At 45.2% G+C, this 24,513-nt stretch overlaps 1 protein-coding gene across 1 annotated transcript in view; it reads left to right on the forward strand.

The window, feature by feature from the left end:
* The window catches only part of LOC126298157 (Golgi-associated plant pathogenesis-related protein 1-like), a 374,557-nt gene that overhangs the window by 295,443 nt on the left and 54,601 nt on the right, over positions 1 to 24,513 (forward strand). Inside the window, exon 4 of the mRNA XM_049989467.1 lies at positions 18,991 to 19,120. Coding sequence (XP_049845424.1) covers positions 18,991 to 19,120 — 130 coding nt within the window. The remainder of the gene's footprint in view (positions 1 to 18,990; positions 19,121 to 24,513) is intronic.

Genomic DNA, 24,513 nt, shown 5'->3' on the forward strand with positions numbered 1-24,513 from the left:
TCTCGCTCGATCCCAGAACGTTGACTCTCGCAAACAGAGCTGTTACTGACAGATCTGTCCCGGCACTTCTCAGACCCCACTCTTACGGCCCCACGAAAGACAAGTTTTGCGGCTCGAATCCCAGTCTGGCACAGTGTTTCTGTCTCACAGGGTGTTTCAATACTGCCCACACTTCGCTGCAGAATGAAAGCATCATTCGGAGAACCACTCCTATGCTGTTGATATTATACTACTATATCCTTCCTTTGAGTAGTGATAACCCCGAATGTTATGCAGAAGAGCTTCTCTAAAGTTTGCAAAAGTAGAAGAAAGGTACTGGTAGCACTGACGACATTACACGTGCCACCGACACCGGTGGCGTGAGGATTGGCTCTGAGCACTATGGGACTTAACATCTGAGGCCATCAGTCCCCTAGAACTTAGAACTACTTAAACCTAACTAACCTAAGGACATCACACACATCCATGCCCGAGGCAGGATTCGAACCTGCGACCGTAGCAGTCGCGCGGCGTGAGGATGCACGGAGCTCCGCTCTGTGCTGTTGTCAACGTCACGGTGTGGTAGGTCCAGGCGCTAGCATTAGATAACCCCAAGAAATGAACTCCGGAACAAGAAAGATACACCGAAATTCTGCACAATCCAAACATCATAATACTGAAACTTGGTTAGAATATTCTGTTAAGGTAACGTTTGATGATATAATGGGACTTCATGTAACAGTAACATCCATGATCGTCTCTGTTAAACCAAGAAACACAGAACTCTGCAAAGGAATAGTTGAATCCAATGGCGGAACAATTTAATTTAAATACAATGATTGGAACGTTAGTGAAGTTTCTGTTACTGACTAGCTTCGACCTCCCAAAAAGCAGAAAATGTGAACTACCATCGAAACACCCGTGGAACCGATCTCCTATGGAGTGATAATTACTAATAATTGTGAAATAGGGTCTAACTTTCATACTAAGATTAGGGATGGCACTTATAGCTGAAACAACCTGATTGTTAAAACCGCTCAAAATAACCCGTTTCTGAAATAACATATTTTTGACTTTTTCAGCAATAAACGTGGACTTCGAACAAAGATTGAAAAACTCTAATGAAGGTAAAGGAATAAGAGATCTCGATCGATTTGAGGTTGAGGCTGTGGCAGAAATCGGTCTCATTCTCTCCAGTAAAGATGGTGAAGGTGAAAGAGACGGGCGCGGCAATGGTAAGAACGAAAGGTCACAAGTTGGTGACTTTTCTGTATGAACACTTTCGGATGGTATTAGTTTTTCACCCTGAAGCAACCACAAAATTAAGGGTTCACTTATTATCTCGAATTTATTCCACACCAGTATAATTATAGGTATATCACTCAAATTTTCCTTCTCTTCCAATTGGCATTTTGGATGCCTTCTTCTTGTGTGATGTGCTAAGTTAGTTGTGCCTCTTCCGGTTTTTAATCTTTTAAAGCAAATGTAGCCCTGTATATTATTGCTACCTCACTTCTTAAAATTCTGTACTTATAAACCGCAACGGCCATCAAAGAAGGGGTATTCCTAAAACATACCGAAAGTCGCCCGTATAGCAAGGGCATTGTTATAATCATCAATAAAACATTAGAGTACTATTATTTACTAACCTTCCTGAAGTAGCAACAGCCACAAGATATTGGAAAGCTTGACAACATACCTAGTTCTGTTATTTGGAAATCATCAGCAATATAGTCGCAATAGAAACTTACAAGCAAGACTAAGAAGAGAGTTTGTTAACAGACATCGACAAAGAAGTGGAGCCGCGCAGGATTAGCCTAGCGGTCTAAGCGCTGCAGTCATGGACTGTGCGGCTGATGCCGGCGGAGGTTCGAATCCTCCCTCTGGCATGGGTGTGTGTGTTTGTCCTTAGGATAATTTAGGTTAAGTAGTGTGTAAGCTTAGGGACTGATGACCTTATTAGTTAAGTCCCATAAGATTTCACACACATTTGAACATTTTTTGAAAGAAGTGGAAGGCACGATTGAACAAACTCCCAACAGTAAACCCTCAGGATCAGACGGAATTCCCTTACAATTTTACCAGATTTTCTCCCCAAAAATGAAGAGCAAACCTTTAGATTTATACGTAGTATTCGAGGAGAAATGATTAATATTCAGCCCTATGGCACGAATGACCGTTTGAAGCAAAAATCATCATATGGACATATAATATGGAACAACAGGAGACATGGTATGCAAAAGTAGTTTGCAAATTCAAAGTTTCGCAACTGAATACAAGATCAGGGTGTAAAAGGTATAAGTATCAAAATTTCTATTGGCGACTGAGGACGGACTACTGAACAACATAACGTCAGTATTTACGTCATTTTCAGACTAATAATTACAGCTATTTGAAGTCATCTATTTTCAGGTTGAGTAGTATCTTCAAGTACATGTGGCAAGAGCAAGCCATTAGTGCTTATTTTCCCCTCCTGGGTAGTAAGTCAGATGTTGGAGTGTGGACATGTGGACGTAAAACTGTTAGTCTATACTGACAGGCGTAGTCTACTTAGTGGTGCAGCTATGACGATGCAGAACACATCAGGTAGTAAATTATATAAAGTGTTTGTGCGAAGGCTGTTCGATGTAGAGAAAAAACAACCAACACACTTTCATGTGTACATATTAAGGTACGACATCTACAAATATCCGCTCTTATACCCACTACATCCTGTATTGAAGGATATTATGCAAGTGTCATGTGTTCTGCATTCACAATAGAATTTCGTTTCAGATGCCTGAAGAAGCTTTATCTGCCTGAAATAAAAATAATCGAAAATTATGCAAAAATTAAAAGAGATAGAGCCAAAATAATTTTTCTAATGAGGGAACAACTAGAAGGATACAACGTAAGAGCACAAACGCAGAATTTAATACAAGGAAAAGCAATATCAATGTACCACAATGTACGTGTGATCAAAAAAGAAAACAGAAAAACTCTAACGGAGCGTGAAAAAGACCATGGAACGACAATAACAAAACAAAAAATAATTAAGGAAGCGATATACACCGATCAACCAGAACATTACGACCACCGACCTACTATCGATATAATCCCATCCATATGATAGCAGCGTTACCCAGCAAGGAATGACTGCTACCCAGACACACACACGGAGTATGTGGTATCAGTGAGTGTGCTGTCTTTGTGTAAAATTGAGAAGGCTCGCGGTCTGCCTAAGTTCGACCGAGGACAGTTTGTGATAGCCCAGAGGCTCGGAACGAGCAGATCGTAAATGCACAACTTGGCGGGTGTTCGAGAAGTACTGCGGTGAGTGTCTTCAACACATGGTGAAACCAAGGTGAAAGCACGTCCAGACGTCCTGGGTTTGGTCGTCCACCCCTCATTACAGATGTAGGCTGGGCATACATGTAAAACAGAACAGGTGGCGAACTGTTGCAGAACTAATATCAGACTTTAATGGTGGGCAGAGTACAAGTGTGTTTGAACATACTGTGCACCGAACACTCGTAACAATGGGCCTCTGCAGTCGACGACGCAATCATGTGGCAATGTAAACACCAAGTCATGAGCAACTAGAGCTCACACAGAATACTATGGCCATAGATGCGCAGTCAGCAGGGCATGTGTGGGGAGAGCAGTAGTGGTGGGGGTTACAAGCAGGCACTGTAGGGGAGATGCCGAGCACTGGAGGGGAAGTGCTTACACTCACATTTTTTGTAAATATCACGTGTAACGCCTCCATGCCCACATGTGCATGGAGATTATTCAGAACAATCTGTCACCTCTGCTTTGATTAGTACCTAAAAAGAAATCTGCTGTAAATGCAGGGATTTATTTTCGCTTTGCTTGTTAATTATTTGTAACTGTCCGAGAAGTGTCATGAGAGGCGAATTTTGAGTAAAACCTACTCATTTCTCTTGATGCTAAGTTAAAATTTGCTTCTTTTGCCAAAACGCAGCGAAGGTTACACAATGTCACCTCACTAACTTGTTGTGGAGACACAACTGGGAGACAATTCTGAAACAGTAATTTATTAAGTTTATTAAGTGAGGAACTGAGGAAAAGTAAGGTCAGTAGCTTGTGAAAAAGCACATCCTCTGTAGAAAATAAATGTGTAATGTCTTCACTTACGTTGTTCCAGAACCCATACCATTTCTCATTTCACCAGCTATCGATGGTCTCTAAAAATTACTTTATTTCATCGAACAAATCTGTAGATAGTGGTATAGCGCAATAGATAATAAAGTTTTGCAGAATAACCATATGGCAAAATATTTTCCTCTTTGTGTATTATCATTTGCCAAAATCTCATTCCTGTATTTGAAACAGTTTATGAAATATGAGGAATGTTGTGGATTTTTCACTCTGGCTTTATCGCTGGCGCAGCACAATCGCAAATACATGTGCTGCATCAGATCGATTTTTTCGAGGTTGGTGACAGGTAGAGACCTCCACCCAAGTGTAAAAAAGAAAACTGGATATGTTAGCTAAATTTCATATGCTTCAACAACTATGTAATATACACCAAATGCAAAATCATAGCGACCCCTATTCTCCATTGTAAACTTTTTCGAATTTCGCGCAGTGTGTTACTTGCATGTAAATATCACAATAATTATGACCATTAACGAGATGATAGGCACATCGTCATGAACCTTATATACGAACGAATTTTTTTTTACTGAACAGTTCCTGTAAAATTGTTTGAGAAAGATTGCAGAGCATGCGCCTCGATTCTGTCATTGCCGACCGGCCGAAAGGTGGCAAACACTGTCGGCCTCCCCTTTCGAACAAACGAATGAACTCGCACAGCGCTTTGGACGAGAAAAGGGTCATTGCGCATAGGTGACATTAGCCTGCGCGGACTCGAAGACTGGCACTGGGCGTTGGCGCAGTTGGAGACCGTTGCATCATCTGATGAATCCCGATACCATCTTCCTCATGGCGATGGGAGAGCGCGAATCCGTCGTCTTCTAGTGGAACAGCTCCTTGACACCTGTACTGTGGGATGGAGTACTGGCGGCGGCTTCGTTAAGCTCTGGAGAACATTCACATGGCCATCCATTGGTCCAGTGGAGCTGGAGCAAGGCACCGTGACGCCCGAGGAGTATCGTACACAGGTTGCAGACCACATACACCCATTTATGACGATGATGTTTGCCAACAGCAGTGGCATTCTTAACAAGATAATGCACCGTGTCACAAGGTCAGGGGTGTGATGGGGTGGTTCGAGGAACACAGTGGCGAGTTCCAGTTGATGTGTTGGCCCCCCAACTCGCCAGTTGTGAACCAGATAGAACACATCTGGGATGTGATTGAACGTGGCTTCAGAGCTCATCGTGCCTCTCCGCGTAGTTTACGGGAATTAGGTGACTTGTGTATCCAGATGTAATGCCACCTCCCGCCAGCGACCTACCAAGGCCTCATTGCTTCCATGCCACCAAGCGTCGCCGCTGTTATCCGTGACAAACGTGGACACACCGGCTATTAGGTAGGTGGTCATAATGTTCTGGTTGATCAATGTATAATTACGTAGGGCTTTCAAAAAGTAATTTACCCACAGAGTCCCACGCTAAGACTGTGAAAACAAGAGAGGCGCACTATCAGAAGAGGGTACATGTCCCGGGTTTCCTGCAGTTACATTTTTTCTGTGGTACGCATAATAGGTACATCACAGTGTACTATTTAAATGACGTGGGAACTGGAAACATCCTCCAAAGTTGAAGTGACAGGACAGTACAATTCTTGTGGGCAAAACGTCTAAATTGCATACAGATTCACCGTGAAACTCTGGTGGTATATGGGACAGATGCAATAATGTGTCCAGGCATAGCGAAATGGTGCCAAAATTTGACCAAGACCGCACAGACGTGAGTCATGTTGATCGGGAAGCCCACATCATGCCATATTTTCTGAAATCTGAAAGGACACGTCAAGGAAAGATTTTCCAACGAAGAGGACAGTCACATAGCGCCTTTCAGACGGCTCCGTGACAAATGAGCGGATTTTTGTCGTCTAGGAACTGAACGAATACCGACCGGTGTTTTCGGAAACTTGGTGGCGATGATGACAAATGGTGTCATGTATCTGTGTCGCCTGAAAGTGTAGTGCAGTATGAAATGAAAGCTACTTGACCTGCCATAATATTGTGTAACTTAGCTTTTGAAGTCCAGTTGTGTATTGAACAGTTAATCTAGTTATGAAAATGCGAAGTGAGAAATAATAAGAAACATAAAAGGGAGACTCAGAGCAGACCAAAAAGAGAATCAACGAAGGAGGACTGGAAGACAGCCGGTCGGTGCGGCCGAGCGGTTCTAGGCGCTTCAGTCTGGAACCGCGCGATCGCTACGGTCCCAGGTTCGAATCCTGCCCCGAGCATGGATGTGTGTGATGTCCTTAGGTTAGTTAGGTTTAAGTACTTCTAAGTTCTCGGGGACTGATGACCTCAGATGTTAAGTTCCATAGTGCTCAGAGCCATCTGAACCATTTGAACTGGAAGACACGATCGAACAGACCGTAACAGTGAATCCCCATGGTAGGACGGAATTCCCTTACAATTTTAACAGATTTTCTTCCCGTAAACGAAGAACAAACTTCTTAAATCTATACAGGATGTCCCAGGAAGAATGGTCAATACTCAGAGATATGGAACTAACGATCATCTGAAGCAAAAATCTTCGTATGAACATATACCGCTGCTCCGAATGATTTCCGTGACAGAACACATTTAATGCACATAGTTATTTATTTTATCTATTATTTAACATACACTCCTGGAAATTGAAATAAGAACACCGTGAATTCATTGTCCCAGGAAGGGGAAACTTTATTGACACATTCCTGGGGTCAGATACACCACATGATCACACTGACAGAACCACAGGCACATAGACACAGGCAACAGAGCATGCACAATGTCGGCACTAGTACAGTGTATATCCACCTTTCGCAGCAATGCAGGCTGCTATTCTCCCATGGAGACGATCGTAGAGATGCTGGATGTAGTCCTGTGGAACGGCTTGCCATGCCATTTCCACCTGGCGCCTCAGTGGACCAGCGTTCGTGCTGGACGTGCAGACCGCGTGAGACGACGCTTCATCCAGTCCCAAACATGCTCAATGGGGGACAGATCCGGAGATCTTGCTGGCCAGGGTAGTTGACTTACACCTTCTAGAGCACGTTGGGTGGCACGGGATACATGCGGTCGTGCATTGTCCTGTTGGAACAGCAAGTTCCCTTGCCGGTCTAGGAATGGTAGAACGATGGGTTCGATGACGGTTTGGATGTACCGTGCACTATTCAGTGTCCCCTCGACCATCACCAGAGGTGTACGGCCAGTGTAGGAGATCGCTCCCCACACCATGATGCCGGGTGTTGGCCCTGTGTGCCTCGGTCGTATGCAGTCCTGATTGTGGCGCTCACCTGCACGGCGCCAAACACGCATACGACCATCATTGGCACCAAGGCAGAAGCGACTCTCATCGCTGAAGACGACACGTCTCCATTCGTCCCTCCATTCATGCCTGTCGCGACACCACTGGAGGAGGGCTGCACGATGTTGGGGCGTGAGCGGAAGACGGCCTAACGGTGTGCGGGACCGTAGCCCAGATTAATGGAGACGGTTGCGAATGGTCCTCGCCGATACCCCAGGAGCAACAGTGTCCCTAATTTTCTGGGAAGTGGCGATGCGGTCCCCTACGGCACTGTGTAGGGTCCTACGGTCTTGGCGTGCATCCGTGCGTCGCTGCGGTCCGGTCCCAGGTCGACGGGCACGTGCACCTTCCGCCGACCACTGGCGACAACATCGATGTACTGTGGAGACCTCACGCCCCACGTGTTGAGCAATTCGGTGGTACGTCCACCCGGCCTCCCGCATGCCCACTATACGCCCTCGCTCAAAGTCCGTCAACTGCACATACGGTTCACGTCCACGCTATCGCGGCATGCTACCAGTGTTAAAGACTGCGATGGAGCTCCGTATGCCACGGCAAACTGGCTGACACTGCCGGCGGTTGTGCACAAATGCTGCGCAGCTAGCGCCATTCGACGGCCAACACCGCGGTTCCTGGTGTGTCCGCTGTGCCGTGCGTGTGATCATTGCTTCTACAGCCCTCTCGCAGTGTCCGGAGCAAATATGGTGGGTCTGACACACCGGTGTCAATGTGTTCTTTTTTCCATTTCCAGGAGTGTATTATCAGGTTTACACTTGTACACATCTATAACTGTTAGTAAATATTACACTATGAGTTTTGCAATGTATCAGTTAAAAAATAAGTATTTTAACACATTTACCTTTAAGCATTATCGTACACGTCACGTTGCAACTGTTGTGCAGCTCGCAGTCAATGTTCGGATATCCCACCGCCAACTTCAATGTATTTGCGCACTGTTGGGAGAACATGCTGTGTTGCTTATCTGAGTGCCTCTGCAAGTTCCCTAATGAGAGCAGCAGTGTTCGTGATGCGACCAAGTGCATTATCTCGCATATTCTCTTCTAGGTTTTACATGTCAGATTTCGCCCAATTAAATAAACTAAACACTAGCTCTGGCGATATTTGTGATCATTTAATTGTACTACCACGACGACTCCAGTGATTAGGGTAAATGCGACTGATTGTTTCCTCACATGTCTGGTAAAATGTGGAAGGGCTCAGCCATTTCCAGAAAATTCAAGTATTCCGGTCATTTGCTCTTCTAAAATGACTTGACCAATCAAGCTGGCCGGAGTAGCCGAGCGGTTCAAAGTGCTATAGTCTGGAACCACGCGACCGACACTGTCGCAGGTTCAAATCCTGCCTCGGGCATGGATGTGTGTGATGTCCTTAGGTTAGTTAGGTTTAAGTATTTCTAAGTTCTCAGGGACTGATGACCTCAGAAGTTAAGTCCCATAGTGCTCAGATCCATTTGACCTATCAAGGAAATTGATCTCCACTGTAGCGTGTCAGCTTTCCTGCTGCCATCGATGATTATTGATTCCGTGCAAACTTTCCTTCACCAGTGAAGAGTATTAATGGAAGAAAATGACAATTGTGATGTAAGCAGTGACAATTTTGAAGTCGTGTGGCATTGTCGCCAGTGTGATGATTGTGGTGACGCTATATCTGAAATGGGTATAAGTTTTCCGCGTGTAATAATCGCCACACAGGTGTTCGTGGGACATTGTTTCGTGCAGAAAGTCGCTGTCTGCCGGTATGAGGACTACGCTGCACCATTTCAACAGTGTTTTGCCGTTCCTGCAAAGGTTTTTGAACAACAGGGTCAGAAGAAAAATGGGAACTTTCAACAACACCTGTTCCACGTAATTGCTGAGACACTCTGGTAAACACTCTACAATAAGGAATTCGACTTGTCGGAGTGTGGGACGGTATTCATCGACAGGAGCAGGGGCACTACCATCGCAAAAACCGTAAACATACATCATATATGCATAGTACTTATTCTTGTAGTTGTGTAGCATTTTACGAATCGTTAAAGCGGTTACAAACACAGATTACTTTCCATGATTCACTCTCAATCGTTCACACAGTTTCACTCACAGCACATCATGGACCACTGCTCGTTCAGCGGGCTAGTTTAGGCAGACATACATCCCGAGCAGAGAGGTTGAAAGCAGCAAGGTACGTTGGGCTACAACGAGTGGGTAAGATACGTGCGTGCCCACCAATAGCCCAAAAACAAATGTACATCAAATGTGTTTTGTCTCGGAAGCCATTCGGAATAGGACATATGTCTACATGAAGTTTTTTCCTCAAACGAGCGTTCCTGTCATGTCCCTGAATATCGACCATTCCTCCTGGGACCCCCTGTATAATCAATTAAGAGACCTGAATAGTAATTTACCAAAGGAATTTTTAGAAGGGATAATGTTATTATTTCACAAAAACTGAGGAAATAAAGCAATTAGAACCTAAGACCGATTATCTTATTGAACCTACTGTAAAATAATGGCGCGTACCCTCGAACAAATGCTAAGAATATTAATAAGCATAGGGCTGTATTAAACTAGTTTCGTGCAAAGAAACTACTGGAAAGCGTAAGCTAATATACACATATAAGATGATTCTTACTCCCGCAGCGACGTAGATGACGCTGAGACAACTAATTTAATATAAGACACGTGAGGTTTCCAACGTCGGGAAGTACCAGAAAAATGCATGAGGAATGTTGAACATGTGACGCCACCAGATGGGTCCTGGCAGAGGTTCGAACATGTGACGTCACCAGATGGGTCCTGGCGGAGGTTCGAGTCCTCCCTCGGGCATGGGTGTGTGTGTTTGTCCTTAGGATAATTTAGGTTAAGTAGTGTATAAACGTAGGTACTGATGATCTTAGCAGTTAAGTCCCATAAGATTTCACACACATTTGAACATTCTGAGCCACCAGATGACGCACCACACCGCGTGTGCAGTGTTTGGGCTTGGAGGGATAATTGAGTGATGCAATACTTGCATTCGAGCAAACGATGAAAATTTAGAACACCTTTTGTAAATCTGGTCTGTTGTAAATGCAAAAGTCACCTTCTGATTTTGTTTACTGACACTATGTAGTAAAGAAAACATAGATCACTTACTGGTAATGGCGCAATTCGGAACCTTACACTGATTTACGTGTGACGCAATATGGTAGGTTTTTGTTGTACCTTACTTTGCAATAAACCAACGGAGACTGTGAGGCAGGTAAATAAAATAATCAATCTTACCTGAATGTAAACACATAATAGTCTGACGCACTGAAAAATATACTGCCTGCCAGACGCTAGACTGGAACCCTGAGCTCCACGTGCTAAAGTCGCGCACGTGGGCTCAGAGCCACAGCGACGTCAATACTTGACTTGGGTTAGGATGATCGGGGCGACAGACCGATAATCTCAACTGCTGTTCGTGTGGCGAGGTGCGTTATGTGGTGGCGTCTCATGTTCAACATTTGTCATCCATTTTTGGAGTATTTCCCGATATTTGCGGCCCCATGGGTCCGGTATTAAATTACTTGACTCAGTATCATCTACGTCACTTCGCAGTTTTTTAAGTTAATAAGAATCACCCTGTGCAATAACAAAGCTTAAGGCTGTAAAATTAAATGTGCAATAAGGTAAACCAATACTTATTTACTCTTTAAATTTATTTTAAAAAATAAGCCCACGGGACAAAGTGTTAGTCACGTCCTGTAAAGAGCACACTCACCGCCTTAAAGCGTTGTAGATAGTACAGGACTGATACCAGGTGATCATGTGACTGTTCGTTGTAAGTCATAGAAACGAAGGCGGGAGAAATTAGTGAGTAACGTCCCGTCGACATCGAGGTCATTAGAGACATAGCACAAGCTCGGAATAGGGAAAGATGGGGAAGGAAATCGGCCGTGCCCTTTCAAAGGAGCCATCCCGGCATTTGCCTCAAGCGACTTAGGGAAATCACGGAAAACCTAAATCAGGAAGGCCGGACACAGGTTTGCACCGTCATCCTCCCGAATGCGATTCCAGTGTGTTAACCACTGCGCCACTTCTCTCGGTCGTAGAAATAAAGTGGTGCGTATCTGCCAATCGGTTGTACGAAATCAGCATAATAAGATGGGCCCACGAGGAGAAGTGACCGAGTAACAGAAATGAACTACCGACTCTGGACGTGCTCATGATCACACTGTGAATGATGATGATAATGCTTGGTTTGTGGGGCGCTCAACTGCACGGTTATCAGTGCCCGTCCAAATTCCCAACCTTTGCTCAGTCCAGCCTCGCCACTTTCGATGGTGATGAAATGATGAGGACAAAGCAAACACCCAGTCATCTCGAGGCAGGTAAAAATCCCTGACCCCGCACGGGATCGAACCCCGGAGCCCGTGCTCGGGAAGCGAGAACGCGACCGCGAGACCACGAGCTGCGGACTAATGTGAATGAAGCCGCCCGTTCTTTTTTATGTATCATTATGGACTGTCAAACGTTTCTACCAGGAACACCGATACTGTATTACTCGCAGACACGGTTTTGCCATTTTCAAACAATGTGTGGTGTCGATAGTACCGTTTGTCGAATGAGGCGTTTAGCGCGCAGTTTGCGAATGTTGTAGATCAGTCGGGATTTGGCTCTGTAGTGTTTTGGGTGTGTTTCATATTCCATGACTCGAATCCACTCACCAACATTAATATCGTCGCGTAGTCAGTCGGCGCTAGCCAGCACCTCCTTGTCGAGCGTTGGTAGAAGCGGATGTGTTGTCTTGGCCGTGTTGGTATGCAGGCTTTATTTCGAAATGCAGTTGCTGCAGTTTGGAACAACTGAGGTAATATGCCTTCATGAGCGCTAATGTTACAGGATACGGAATGCCGTGGTTACAGAGTGTTTACAGTTTAAACTTTTTCGATACTGTACCTTGTGTTTTACCAATTAGAACTGTCTGTTTAAGCACTTCATATGAGAGGCAGTCAATTGAAAAGGAGACAGACGAAAAAAGGAAGTAAACTGTTTATTATTTCAAAAGTAATCTTCATAACTGTTAGCACATTTACCCCTAATACTAGACAAAATGATTCACGCCTTCATGGAAAAATTTTTCCATTTGCGACGGATCCATGATTGAACCCAGGCATGCACCTCTTCGTGCGAAGGAAATCGACGGCAACGAATATCTGTCCTCAGGGCTCCAAAAATATGGAACTCGCATGAGCAACATGCAGGCCCACACGCTGCCAAAGTTGATTCGAGTACGCTGCTGAAGTTTCGCTGGGAAGCCCTTACATATCCTCCACACAGTCCCGATTTCTCCCCATGAAATTTCCATATTTTTGGAGCCGTGAAGAAAGGCATTCGTAGCCGTAGAGTTGCTTCGAACGAAATGGTGTCCGCCTGGGTAAAGTCATGTTTCCGTAAGCAGCAGCACACATTTTTCCATAAAGGTATTGATCGGGTTGCCTCATTGTGGGATAAACATATCAACAGATATTGCGATTACTTTTGAAATAATAAACAGTTTATTTACTTTTTTACATCTGTTTCGTTTTGATTTGACTGTTCCTTATAATATCTAAAATAAATTATATGGCACGTGTTTTGTCAATAGCCCCAACAGTGGCAAAAAGAACCATATCTGCGCTTAGGTATTTCGTGACCCAAGTGACTCGACGTCTCATACGAAAAATCGTATACGATACGCTAACGTTTGGAGGACTAAACCTTATTGGCGTTAATACTAAATCTAAAATTATAGACGTGTGCAATAAGTATAGACAATGCCAAATTACACCAAATAGTCTAATGGCACACTTGTAATATGTAATAGTTGCACATAGTTTTCGCCCTCCAATAAATTTCCTACACTTACCTAACGATGCTTCCCATCTGAAACACGTCCTTAGCTCATAATTCCGTAAAATAAAGTGACCAATGTCAAAGAAGTATACAAAAAATTAATGTAATTCTCACATAACGACTTACCAGCAGTCTGGACAGGTATCCATAATTGAGTGCCCCCATCAGCAATCAGACCGCCACTATACACAGCAGTCAACAGAAAGAGGAAGCAAATCAGAGTTTAACGTCCCATCGTCAACGAGGTCGTTAGAAATGGAACGCTATTGTGGATTGTGGAATGAAATCCATCGTGCACTTCCAAAGGTACGAATTAGGCATTCGCTTTAAGCGATTTCTAGAAAATCACGAAAGTCTTTAAAACATCGCCATTTGAACTGAACTGACGTCCCTCCCCCCTCCCCACTCCCCCCGAATAAGAGTCCAGATTCTTGTCTTGCCACTGCGCCACCTCGCTCGGCCGCGGCCAACCCGAAGATAATACAGTGCAAATGTGTAGTCGAATAGCCCTACTTCAGTTTAAGTCGCTCACTTCCAGCCTCTTGTCTTCTCTCTGTCACATGGCGCTTTGCCCGGACAAAGCGACAATTGTTCCATGGAATTTCGGGATGGTTCAAATGGCTCTGAGCACTATGGGACTTAACATCTATGGTCATCAGTCCTCTAGAACTTAGAACTACTTAAACCTAACTAACCTAAGGACAGCACACAACACCCAGTCATCACGAGGCAGAGAAAATCTCTGACCCCGCCGGGAATCGAACCCGGGAACCCGGGCGTGGGAAGGAATTTCGGGAGAATTGCACGATGTCGATTACTTTTTCTGGCTATCCTCAGACGTACACTGGCGAAAGTACACTGCCGGCGCTTGCATGGTGTACTTCTAAGCTGTGCAAGAGTTACTTTAGTGGATGCTGTTCGGCTGTAAGTGTCCGTTGCTACGAAAGCTCTGTGGTGCAATCTGCCTTCTACATGAATAACTGGGCTGAAAGGAAAGGGACAGAAACGGGAGGGGAAAGAGGTAGGAAGGAAAATATGATTTCCAGCCGCACAGAGCATAGCGGAAATGAAATAGCGAGAGCTGAAAATTATTGCCGAACCAGAACACTAACCCTGGTTTCCATTTTTCTAGAACGGTTGCCTTAAGCGCCTCGGCCATATGGACACGTTTTCGGTCAGACCCAAAATTCCAGCTTCCCGCTCGCCGCACCGAAGCGACTCTCGCCCATTAACCTCCTTGACGTAGATTTCTGTGAAACATGTCCGACAGAACAGACACCACTAGCGATGAAGCAGCTTGGGCACATACACTCTAAGACGCACCGCGAAAGAATTATACGAATTGGACGCAAATCATATGTGATGTACATGTACACTCCTGGAAATTGAAATAAGAACACCGTGAATTCATTGTCCCAGGAAGGGGAAACTTTATTGACACATTCCTGGGGTCAGATACATCACATGAACACACTGACAGAACCACAGGCACATAGACACAGGCAACAGAGCATGCACAATGTCGGCACTAGTACAGTGTATATCCACCTTTCGCAGCAATGCAGGCTGCTATTCTCCCATGGAGACGATCGTAGAGATGCTGGATGTAGTCCTGTGGAACGGCTTGCCATGCCATTTCCACCTGGCGCCTCAGTTGGACCAGCGTTCGTGCTGGACGTGCAGACCGCGTGAGACAACGCTTCATCCAGTCCCAAACATGCTCAATGGGGGACAGATCCGGAGATCTTGCTGGCCAGGGTAGTTGACTTACACCTTCTAGAGCACGTTGGTTGGCACAGGATACATGCGGTCGTGCATTGTCCTGTTGGAACAGCAAGTTCCCTTGCCGGTCTAGGAATGGTAGAACGATGGGTTCGATGACGGTTTGGATGTACCGTGCACTATTCAGTGTCCCCTCGACGATCACCAGAGGTGTACGGCCAGTGTAGGAGATCTCTCCCCACACCATGATGCCGGGTATTGGCCCTGTGTGCCTCGGTCGTATGCAGTCCTGATTTGGCGCTCACCTGCACGGCGCCAAACACGCATACGACCATCATTGGCACCAAGGCAGAAGCGACTCTCATCGCTGAAGACGACACGTCTCCATTCGTCCCTCCATTCACGCCTGTCGCGACACCACTGGAGGCGGGCTGCACGATGTTGGGGCGTGAGCGGAAGACGGCCTAACGGTGTGCGGGACCGTAGCCCAGCTTCATGGAGACGGTTGCGAATGGTCCTCGCCGATACCCCAGGAGCAACAGTGTCCCTAATTTGCTGGGAAGTGGCGGTGCGGTCCCCTACGGCACTGCGTAGGATCCTACGGTCTTGGCGTGCATCCGTGCGTCGTTGCGGTCCGGTCCCAGGTCGACGGGCACGTGCACCTTCCGCCGACCACTGGCGGCAACATCGATGTACTGTGGAGACCTCACGCCCCACGTGTTGAGCAATTCGGCGGTACGTCCACCCGGCCTCCCGCATGCCCACTATACGCCCTCGCTCAAAGTCCGTCAACTGCACATACGGTTCACGTCCACGCTGTCGCGGCATGCTACCAGTGTTAAAGACTGCGATGGAGCTCCGTATGCCACGGCAAACTGGCTGACACTGACGGCGGCGGTGCACAAATGCTGCGCAGCTAGCGCCATTCGACGGCCAACACCGCGGTTCCTGGTGTGTCCGCTGTGCCGTGCGTGTGATCATAGCTTGTACAGCCCTCTCGCAGTGTCCGGAGCAAATATGGTGGGTCTGACACACCGGTGTCAATGTGTTCTTTTTTCCATTTCCAGGAGTGTATAAACAAGCAAATGATTTCAGTTTCAGAAAAATTGGATGATTTATTCAAGAGAAAGAATTGTCCTCCTGAGATATATCCGACCAAATTCCATCCAACTGGCGAGATAGATTGTCAAAATCCCGAGCAGGTTGGAAGGTCCTGCCCATAATGCTCCGCACGTTCTCAATTGGTGAGAGATCCGGCGCACGTTCTCTATTGGTGAGAGATTCGGCGACCTTGCGGCCAAGGTAGAGTTTGGCGAACACAAAGACAAGCAGTAGAAATTTTCGGCATATGCGGGAGGGCATTATTTTGCTGAAATGTAACCCTTGGATGGCTTTCCACGAAGGGCAACAAAACAAGGCGTAAAATATCGTCGACGTACCACTGTGCTATAAGGATTCCGCGGATGACAACCAAAGGTATCCTGCAATGAAATGACTCCTAGTTGTTGGCACGTATAGCGGGCGAAAGTCAGGTTGGTGTCCCACTGTTGGCCGGGGCGTCTCCAGATACATCTTCAATGGTCAGTGGAGTTCAGTTCGAAGGGGGATTCATCACTGAAGACAATTCTACTCCAGTGGATGAGATTCCAGACCGAAGACAGTCCAAAAGAACTGACACCACTCATGTATATAATTCTATGTTCGCGGCAGCTGTTACATGAAAAAGTTTGATGCGGATGCACAACTGACGTCTGAATTCCTACGGGAATCAGAAATCTGCCTGTAGGGATTAATGGCCGAGGACCGTTGCGGTGCAAAGAGCGGGAAGCGTGTCCAGATGGCCGAGGCAGTTAAGGCAACCGTTCTAGAGAAAAACAGCATCCAGGTTCGAATCCCTGGCCGACGCAGATTTTCAACTCCCGCCTTTGCATTCTCACGGCGCCCTCTGTGACTGGAAGTCATTATTTCCTTCCTATCTCTTTCCTTTCCATTCCTTTCACCCCAGTTATTCAAGCATATGTCCCAGCTGCTTCATCGCAAGTGGTATCCCGACAGAAGAATCACCACTCCATGTCCGACAGAACAGGCACTTCTAATGTCTAGAAAGCTGCCTTATCTATATTAGATCGATCGTCTTCATGTCTTAGTAATATAGCAGTTTTGCATAGTAAGAAATTTACCAATGACAACATTCTAGGCGTTATTCAAATGGAATCAATCGTATCGACTGATCTAGTTCTCAGAGAGTCGTATTTCTACTGATTCCTTGATGATGACATCCCAGAAGTATGAAGTATGAGGCACAATTTACATTATAGTCCATGGAATGACCAGCATAAATACGCACTAATTACACGTTTTACGAGTTAAATGCCTCATTGGGTCATCGATGCACTTTACGCCTTCCATTGCTTGAAAAGACGACACATTTACGACTGTTCGGGCCACATTATAAGCTTCAAAAAATGGTTCAAATGGCTCTGAGCATTATGGGACTTAACATCTGACATCATCAGTCCCCTAGAACATAGAACTACTTAAATCTAACTAACCTAAGGACATCACACACATCCATGCCCGAGGCAGGATTCGAACCTGCGACCGTAGCGGTCGCGCGGTTCCAGACTGTAGCCCCTAGAACCACTCGGCCACAGCGGCCGGCAGATTAGAAGTCTCCAGTCTGTTACTGTCCAGTTTCTGTGTCGTTTGGTGCACTGAAGACGTGTAGCTTTATAAGTTTCTGTGAGTAATGGCCTTGTGTGAGGCATCTCATTCCAAATGTCCATTGTATGCTGTTCTCTTCACAATGTTCGCCCATAAATTGGTTGAGATGGAACTGCATTCACTGACAGCAGAAATTCCTGTCAGGTTTGAATCCGACTTTCTTGGCAAGGTGTGACTCTCGTCTCCAGTCCATGTGCGTTAGGATGTTTCTCCGCCTAATCTTCTTACGCGATATAACATTGCTGTGAGTGATCCACCGTTCCTCATACACACGTCAGATGATCGGGCAACTTGTGGCTCTGTCATGGGCACGTCCAAATACAATTAACTCCTTTCTGTCATTCTGTCACGTCTCCGCGTTGATCCATCTTACTGCGCTGATTCCATAGAACCGAGTGGCAGCCGAGCGGTTATAGGCGCTTCAGTCCGAAACAGCGTGACTGCTACGGTCGCAGGTTCGAATCCTGCCTCGGACATGGATGTGTGTGATGTCCTTAGGTTGGTTAGGTTTAAGTAGTTCTAAGTTCTAGAGGACAGATGACCTCAGATGTTAAGTTCCATAGTGCTCAGAGCCATTTGAACCGAGTGGCAAACACAAACCGCTTCATTCCTATGAATTACATCAGCCGTGGAGGGTCACATAACGACCTGATATCAGTTCTACACTATTTCCAGCGCTACAAAGTGTGGTTTTTCAGGGGAATAACCGATATTTTGTCCGGTGAGCTTAGATATACAGGTGGACAATGTTCTCTAAGCAAATCAACCATTCTAAGTGCAGCTAGAAACCGCAGATGGTGGTGGTGGTGGTTAGTGTTTAACGTCCCGTCGACAAGGAGGTCATTAGAGACGGAGCGCAAGCTCGGGTTAGGGAAGGATTGGGAAGGAAATCGGCCGTGCCCTTTCAAAGGAACCATCCCAGCATTTGCCTTAAACGATTTAGGGAAATCACGGAAAACCTAAATCAGGATGGCTGGAGACGGGATTGAACCGTCGTCCTTCCGAATGCGAGGAAACCGCAGAGACATTATGCCTTTCCTGTCATCCACGACTGATTTCTTATACGGAAATGTTGACGTGAGCCCAATGGTCCTTTAATTCAACCATAGATTTGACGTGCATATTACGCTATACTATGACAGCAACCCATGGAAGTCAATTAAATATTATTGAAAGACTGAGAGCGGTTATTCGAGATTGCATATAAATTATAAACTTTATTTGTAACTTGTGTTGCAAGCGATAACGGTGTTTTTCTTCCACAGCTTTGCAGCTACGCCCAGGCCTGGGCAAACCACTTGGCACACGTGAACACATTCTACTACCGGACAGACCGCGACATCGGCCAAAACCTGTTTTGCCGGCCTACTACGACCCTTCAGGCAGATGTCACAGGTGCGTAATGTACTTTCACGCTAAGTTATCGGCTGTCGGTTTCTCTTTCATTGCTTCCCCTTCTTCAAGATGAGGATGCTAACGCTGGTGATCTGTGTCCCAGATGAAAGTTTCAGCACGGACGCTGCCTCAGTGCATTTGGTGATATGTAGGTATCTGGTGTCACGGGATTTCATCCAGCAGTTCTGTCATTTCTAACATCAACAACAAAACCACAAAGTGTATACGACTCAGTGCATACTTGTATCAGACACACTGTATAAACCTAAGAAGAAACGGAAGTAACTGTTCGTTTCGTCATCGGGCTACCGAAAAATGTTTTTACGGTTGTATTTCAATGTGGCTGGCAGTACTCTTCGTATTTGGTGAGTTTTGTTCTATCGACATTAATTAGGGCATGGTCCAAGGCATATTTCTCTGTCTAATGCTTCGTCTTCCAATACTCGAGACATCATCAGATGCTATAATAACTCAGAAACCAGTTACAAACTCACACAGGCTCAGCAAGCCAAACTATTAATACTTATCCACGCAAGGGCTGGTTCGTGACGTCGTCAGACTACTGCTTAAGATGGCGGAGTGGACATGTGTTTTGGAGCCCGCGACGTGTTAGTGTTTCAGGTGACCAATAAACACAATGAGACATCTACATAAAATAACACATTAATAAGTTTATTTACAATATGTACACTTAATATTTGAGATATACATAACTTTGAAGTGTTGTTGGGTCCTTCTGTGGCTCAAATGGTTCAAATGGCTGTAAACACTATAGGACTTACCATCTGAGGTCATCTGTCCCCTAGACTTAGAACTACTTAAACCTAACACAAAGGACACCACACACATCCATGCCCGAGGCAGGATTCGAACTTGCGACCGTAGCAGCAGCGCGGTTCCGGACTGAAGCGGCTAGAACCGCTCTGTCACAGCGGCCGGCGGTCCTTCTGTGGTGCCGAGTTATACACAATGAGAATAATGTTCTTGATAGAAACAAATAGTTTCGTGTTGATACAATCAGATAAGTCACTTGTAACTAATAATGCTTAGTAGCTTTGCAATCTTCCGTACTAAGGTTGATAAGTCTGCAGAGCGCAGTCCGGAACCGTGCGACTGCTACGGTCGCAGGTTCGAATCCTGCCTCTGGCGTGGATGTGTGTGATGTCCTTAGGTTAGTTAGGATTAAATAGTTCTAAGTTCTGGGGGACTAATGACCACAGCAGTTGAGTCCCATAGTGCTCAGAGCCATTTGAACCATTTGAAGTCTGCAGATTCACAGAGCATTGTGATGACGCTCTGACAAGGAACCCCTTGAGTGCGAGGTAGCTAAAGGCCAAGAACGTTTATGGCATTCGACGCCCCACGTATTGTCTACCATGCAACGACAATATTGGCTGCTAGTGGCAACAGGGGGCGAGACTGGAGGTGTCCAGTGGTGAGTACAGCATGTGGCTACGGACCGTAGTCGAACTGCTTCGTCGAGAAGTACCTCACAACAGTGCTACAGTGCTAATGTTGTCGAAACAAAGCATGGCAATGGGAACCATAAACAAACCAAACTTTGCGTTATATCTACAGCAACAGATTCGTAAGTTGACATCTCATCACAAAGTAACTCAAGGAATTTCTCAGAGTGAGAAAAAAATGGCAGGTGAAATATCAGCATTACTGTAGGGTTGGTCAGTGGAATGTGTGGTGTCGTATACTCTCGACTGTGTGGACAATGTACATGAGGAGCACAATGATGAAGATACGTGCTTCCCAAGGGAGAGTGATACTGAAACAGGTGTCGAGCCATGTAGTTCACGATCCTTGTCGGACAGGGAGCTACAAATCCTGTCTCCGGTGAAACGTAGTAAAGGATAATCGCTGTCTAAGAATCGGGTGCCAAACATAATTACGTGCGTGAAAGATCATCCGCGGCTTGGTAAAAAAAAAAAAAAACAAATCTGAACAGATTTCGATTAAGTCCGCAGCAATACCACCGTGTAATGCCTACGAGAAACAAAGGATATTCCAGGAGGACAAGGCGCACTTCTTACAGAAACCGGAGTTTGCGGGTTTTAGGGGTGCTCGATACAGTTTACAGAATGTGCATCATAGTTACCTACTGCGTTATGCACATCAAACTGCGCGCAACGAATGTTACAGTGATTTAAGGGGAGCAGTGGATGGTTGCATAACTTCAAATAGTACTACAGAATTGGAAGATGTAAGCTACCGAAATTTCAAACGTAGCGTCAACTTGACGATCCACAGAAAACTGCAGAATTCGCCCCAAAATTTATAGATGAGAGAAACAAACGTGTCCCATCGTTCAGTAAGGAATTTGTTTTCAACTCCAACTTATCGGGATTTGAAGAGAAAATGCGTATGAAAGGAACCCTGGTCATTAGAGGTACCAAGAGACTTGTATCAAGGTCAACTAACATCAATGCCTTACGCTTTCGTTTACAATTATGCCGACTGTGAATCTGGATGGTAAATTGGCCGGAAAGTTATTTATCGTGCTACGAGAAGGTGGAGGTGCTCTGCCCCTACGATTCTTTCTCGTGCGTGACGTCACAGCTAGCAAGAGTGGGAAAATGGACGTAAGAGAGCTACAACTATTGTATGAGCACTGCTTTGGGCCAATAGCTGGTTAAATTAATTTGCTTTTGCTTGATTCCTGATCTGCGTATAAAAATAATACTCCTTTGGAACAATCTATCGCTCCTGAAAAGTGTGCCACATTGAAAATAACTACATGGCAGCACTGGACAAATTCAACCTCTGGATTTTTTTTTCCACTGCCTATAAAACATATTATCGCATTATCTGCAGCTACGCCTTAAAGGATAGCCATTTTCACAATAAGCTCCACGACTAACTGTTTCACATTCGGTTACATGCCATTGCATTCCATCAGTTCTCATCACCCCGTTTCACCAATGTGATTCTAAACTGAAGATCCAAATAATCTGGCACACCTGCCTAATATCGTGGAGGGCCCCCGCGAGCACGCAGAAATGCCGCAATACGTCGTGGCATGGACTCGACTAATGCCTGATGTGGTGCTGGAGGGAACTGACACCATGAATCCTGTTGGGCTATCCATAAAACCGTAAGAGTACGAGGGGGTGGAGATCTCTTCTGAACAGAACGTTCTAAGGCATCTTAGATATGATCAATAATGTTCGTGTCTGGGGAGTTTGGTGACCAGCGTAAGTGTTTAAACTCAGAATAGTGTCCTTGGAGAAACTCTGTAGCAATTCTGGATGTGTGGGTGTTGTACTGTCCTGCTGGAATAGTCCAAGTCCGTCGGAATGCACAATGAACATGAATGGATGCAGGTGATCAGACAGGATGCTTATGTACGTGTCACCTGTCAGAGTCGTATCTAGACCTGTCAGGGGTACCATATCACTCCAACTGCACACTCTCCACACTATTACAGAGCCTCTATCAGCTTGAACAGTCTCACGCTTACATGCAGGGTCCATGGGTTCATGAGATTGTCTCCAAACCCGTGCACGGCCATCCGCTTGATTCAATTTGAAACGAGACTCGTCAGACCAGGCATTATGTTTCCAGACATCAACAGTTCAATGTCGGTACTGACCGGTATACGTGACGCATAAAGCTTTGTGTTGTGCTGTCATCAAGGGTACACGAGTGGACCTTCGGCTCCGAAAACCCCTATCGATGATGTTCCGTTGAATGGTTTGCACGCTGACACTTGTTGATGGTCCAGCAGTGAAATCTTAGCAATTTGCGGAAGGGTTGCACTTCTGTCACGTTGAACGATTCTCTTCAGACGTCATTGGCCCAGTTCTTGCAGGATCTTTTTCCTGCTGCAGGAATGTCTGATGTTTTACCGGATTCCTGATATTCGCGGTAGACTCGTGAAATGGTCGTACGGGAAAATCCCCACTTCATCGCTACGCCGGAGATGCTGAGTCCCATCGCTCATGCACCGACTACAACACCACATTCAGAGTCTCTTAAATCCTGATAACCCCCCATTGTAGCATCAGTATCGGATCTAACAACTGCGCCAGACACTTGTTGTCTTATTTAGGCGTTGCCGAAAACAGCGCCGTATTCTGCCTGTTTACGTACCCCTGTGTTTGATTACGCATGCCTGGGCTCGGTGAAGATGCCGTCGATACCGCAGCTTGTAGTGGATACGTACAGACATTAGACTTGCTAAGCTTGTTTGAGATTATAACTGATTTCTGAGTTGCTAGAGCCTCTGATGACATCTCCAGCTAGAAGACAGCCAATAGGCAGAGAAATGTGCTTCGGACCACTGCCTTATGCACATAAAAAACAAACAAAGGTCTCAATATTTAAAGATAACTCTGGCTTAATAGCCAGAATTATGGAGATAATCTTGAAAGAGACACTCCCAGACAGCAAACATTTAATTCAGGATGAGCAACGTCTTTTGTAATACAGAAGATTTCGCTCAGTCTACAGACTTAAACTATAGGTTAAGTTGACGAGTCTCAAACAGACCATTGGAGAAGCAACTATTTTGCACTGATAAAACTTTGCAACATTGGTTTCAAAATAGAATATGTGCAAAAAATAGAAACACAACTAAGAAAGAACGATTGGAAAGGTAAGTGGATGTGTTAAGATTTAGATGAAAGATGTAATGGTCTGAGCTAAGTTGCTCTTTTTATGTTACAGCAAGTAGCCTTAAGAAATCAACGCTCAGATAATACATATGGGATAATTTGCTATTTACACAGCAAACTTCAGCTCAGCTGACTATATAACCAAATTAACACCTTCAAGTAAGAAATTCGTAATGTGTGTCTACCTTATATTACTTTCCTCAGGGAACAATTGGAATAAAAATCAATACATATTTTAATTAACTACGAGCTGACACAGAAGAAGCAAAGTATATGTTACGCATTAGACTTATTTTCGGAATATGACGAAGAGTGTAGACCAGAAGGAACTAAACAGCTGCTCTGTGCAGATGCTCGCAGTACTGATTACTTTGCTCCAGAGAAAGAGTTCAGTTTCTTATTCTGTCTTCAGACTTTCGAACGGTGTAGTACGTACTTCCTATCCTGTTCCGTTCTTTTTTCTCCGAATATTTAATACTATCAATGCCATTAGTAAACCATACTTCATATTCAAGTCTTTGGCTCTTCCTAAAACATTTACATACCGCTGTTCATTTTATTATTAAATTAACTCTCGTTGGGTATTCGAAGACAAATTCCACCATCCTATCTTCTTCCAGTAAGATTTTTCCAGTAAGTTCTCAGCTCACGTATTCTGTTTAAAGTTTCGTATTTGATCTGTCGACTTGATTTGTAACATGCTTATTAATACGACATTTCAAATTTTCCCAGACCCCTTGCATGTGTGTCCCCCGTTTCCCCAGGATG

This window comes from Schistocerca gregaria, chromosome X (genome assembly GCF_023897955.1).
Source record: "Schistocerca gregaria isolate iqSchGreg1 chromosome X, iqSchGreg1.2, whole genome shotgun sequence".
Taxonomy (NCBI): domain Eukaryota; kingdom Metazoa; phylum Arthropoda; class Insecta; order Orthoptera; family Acrididae; genus Schistocerca; species Schistocerca gregaria.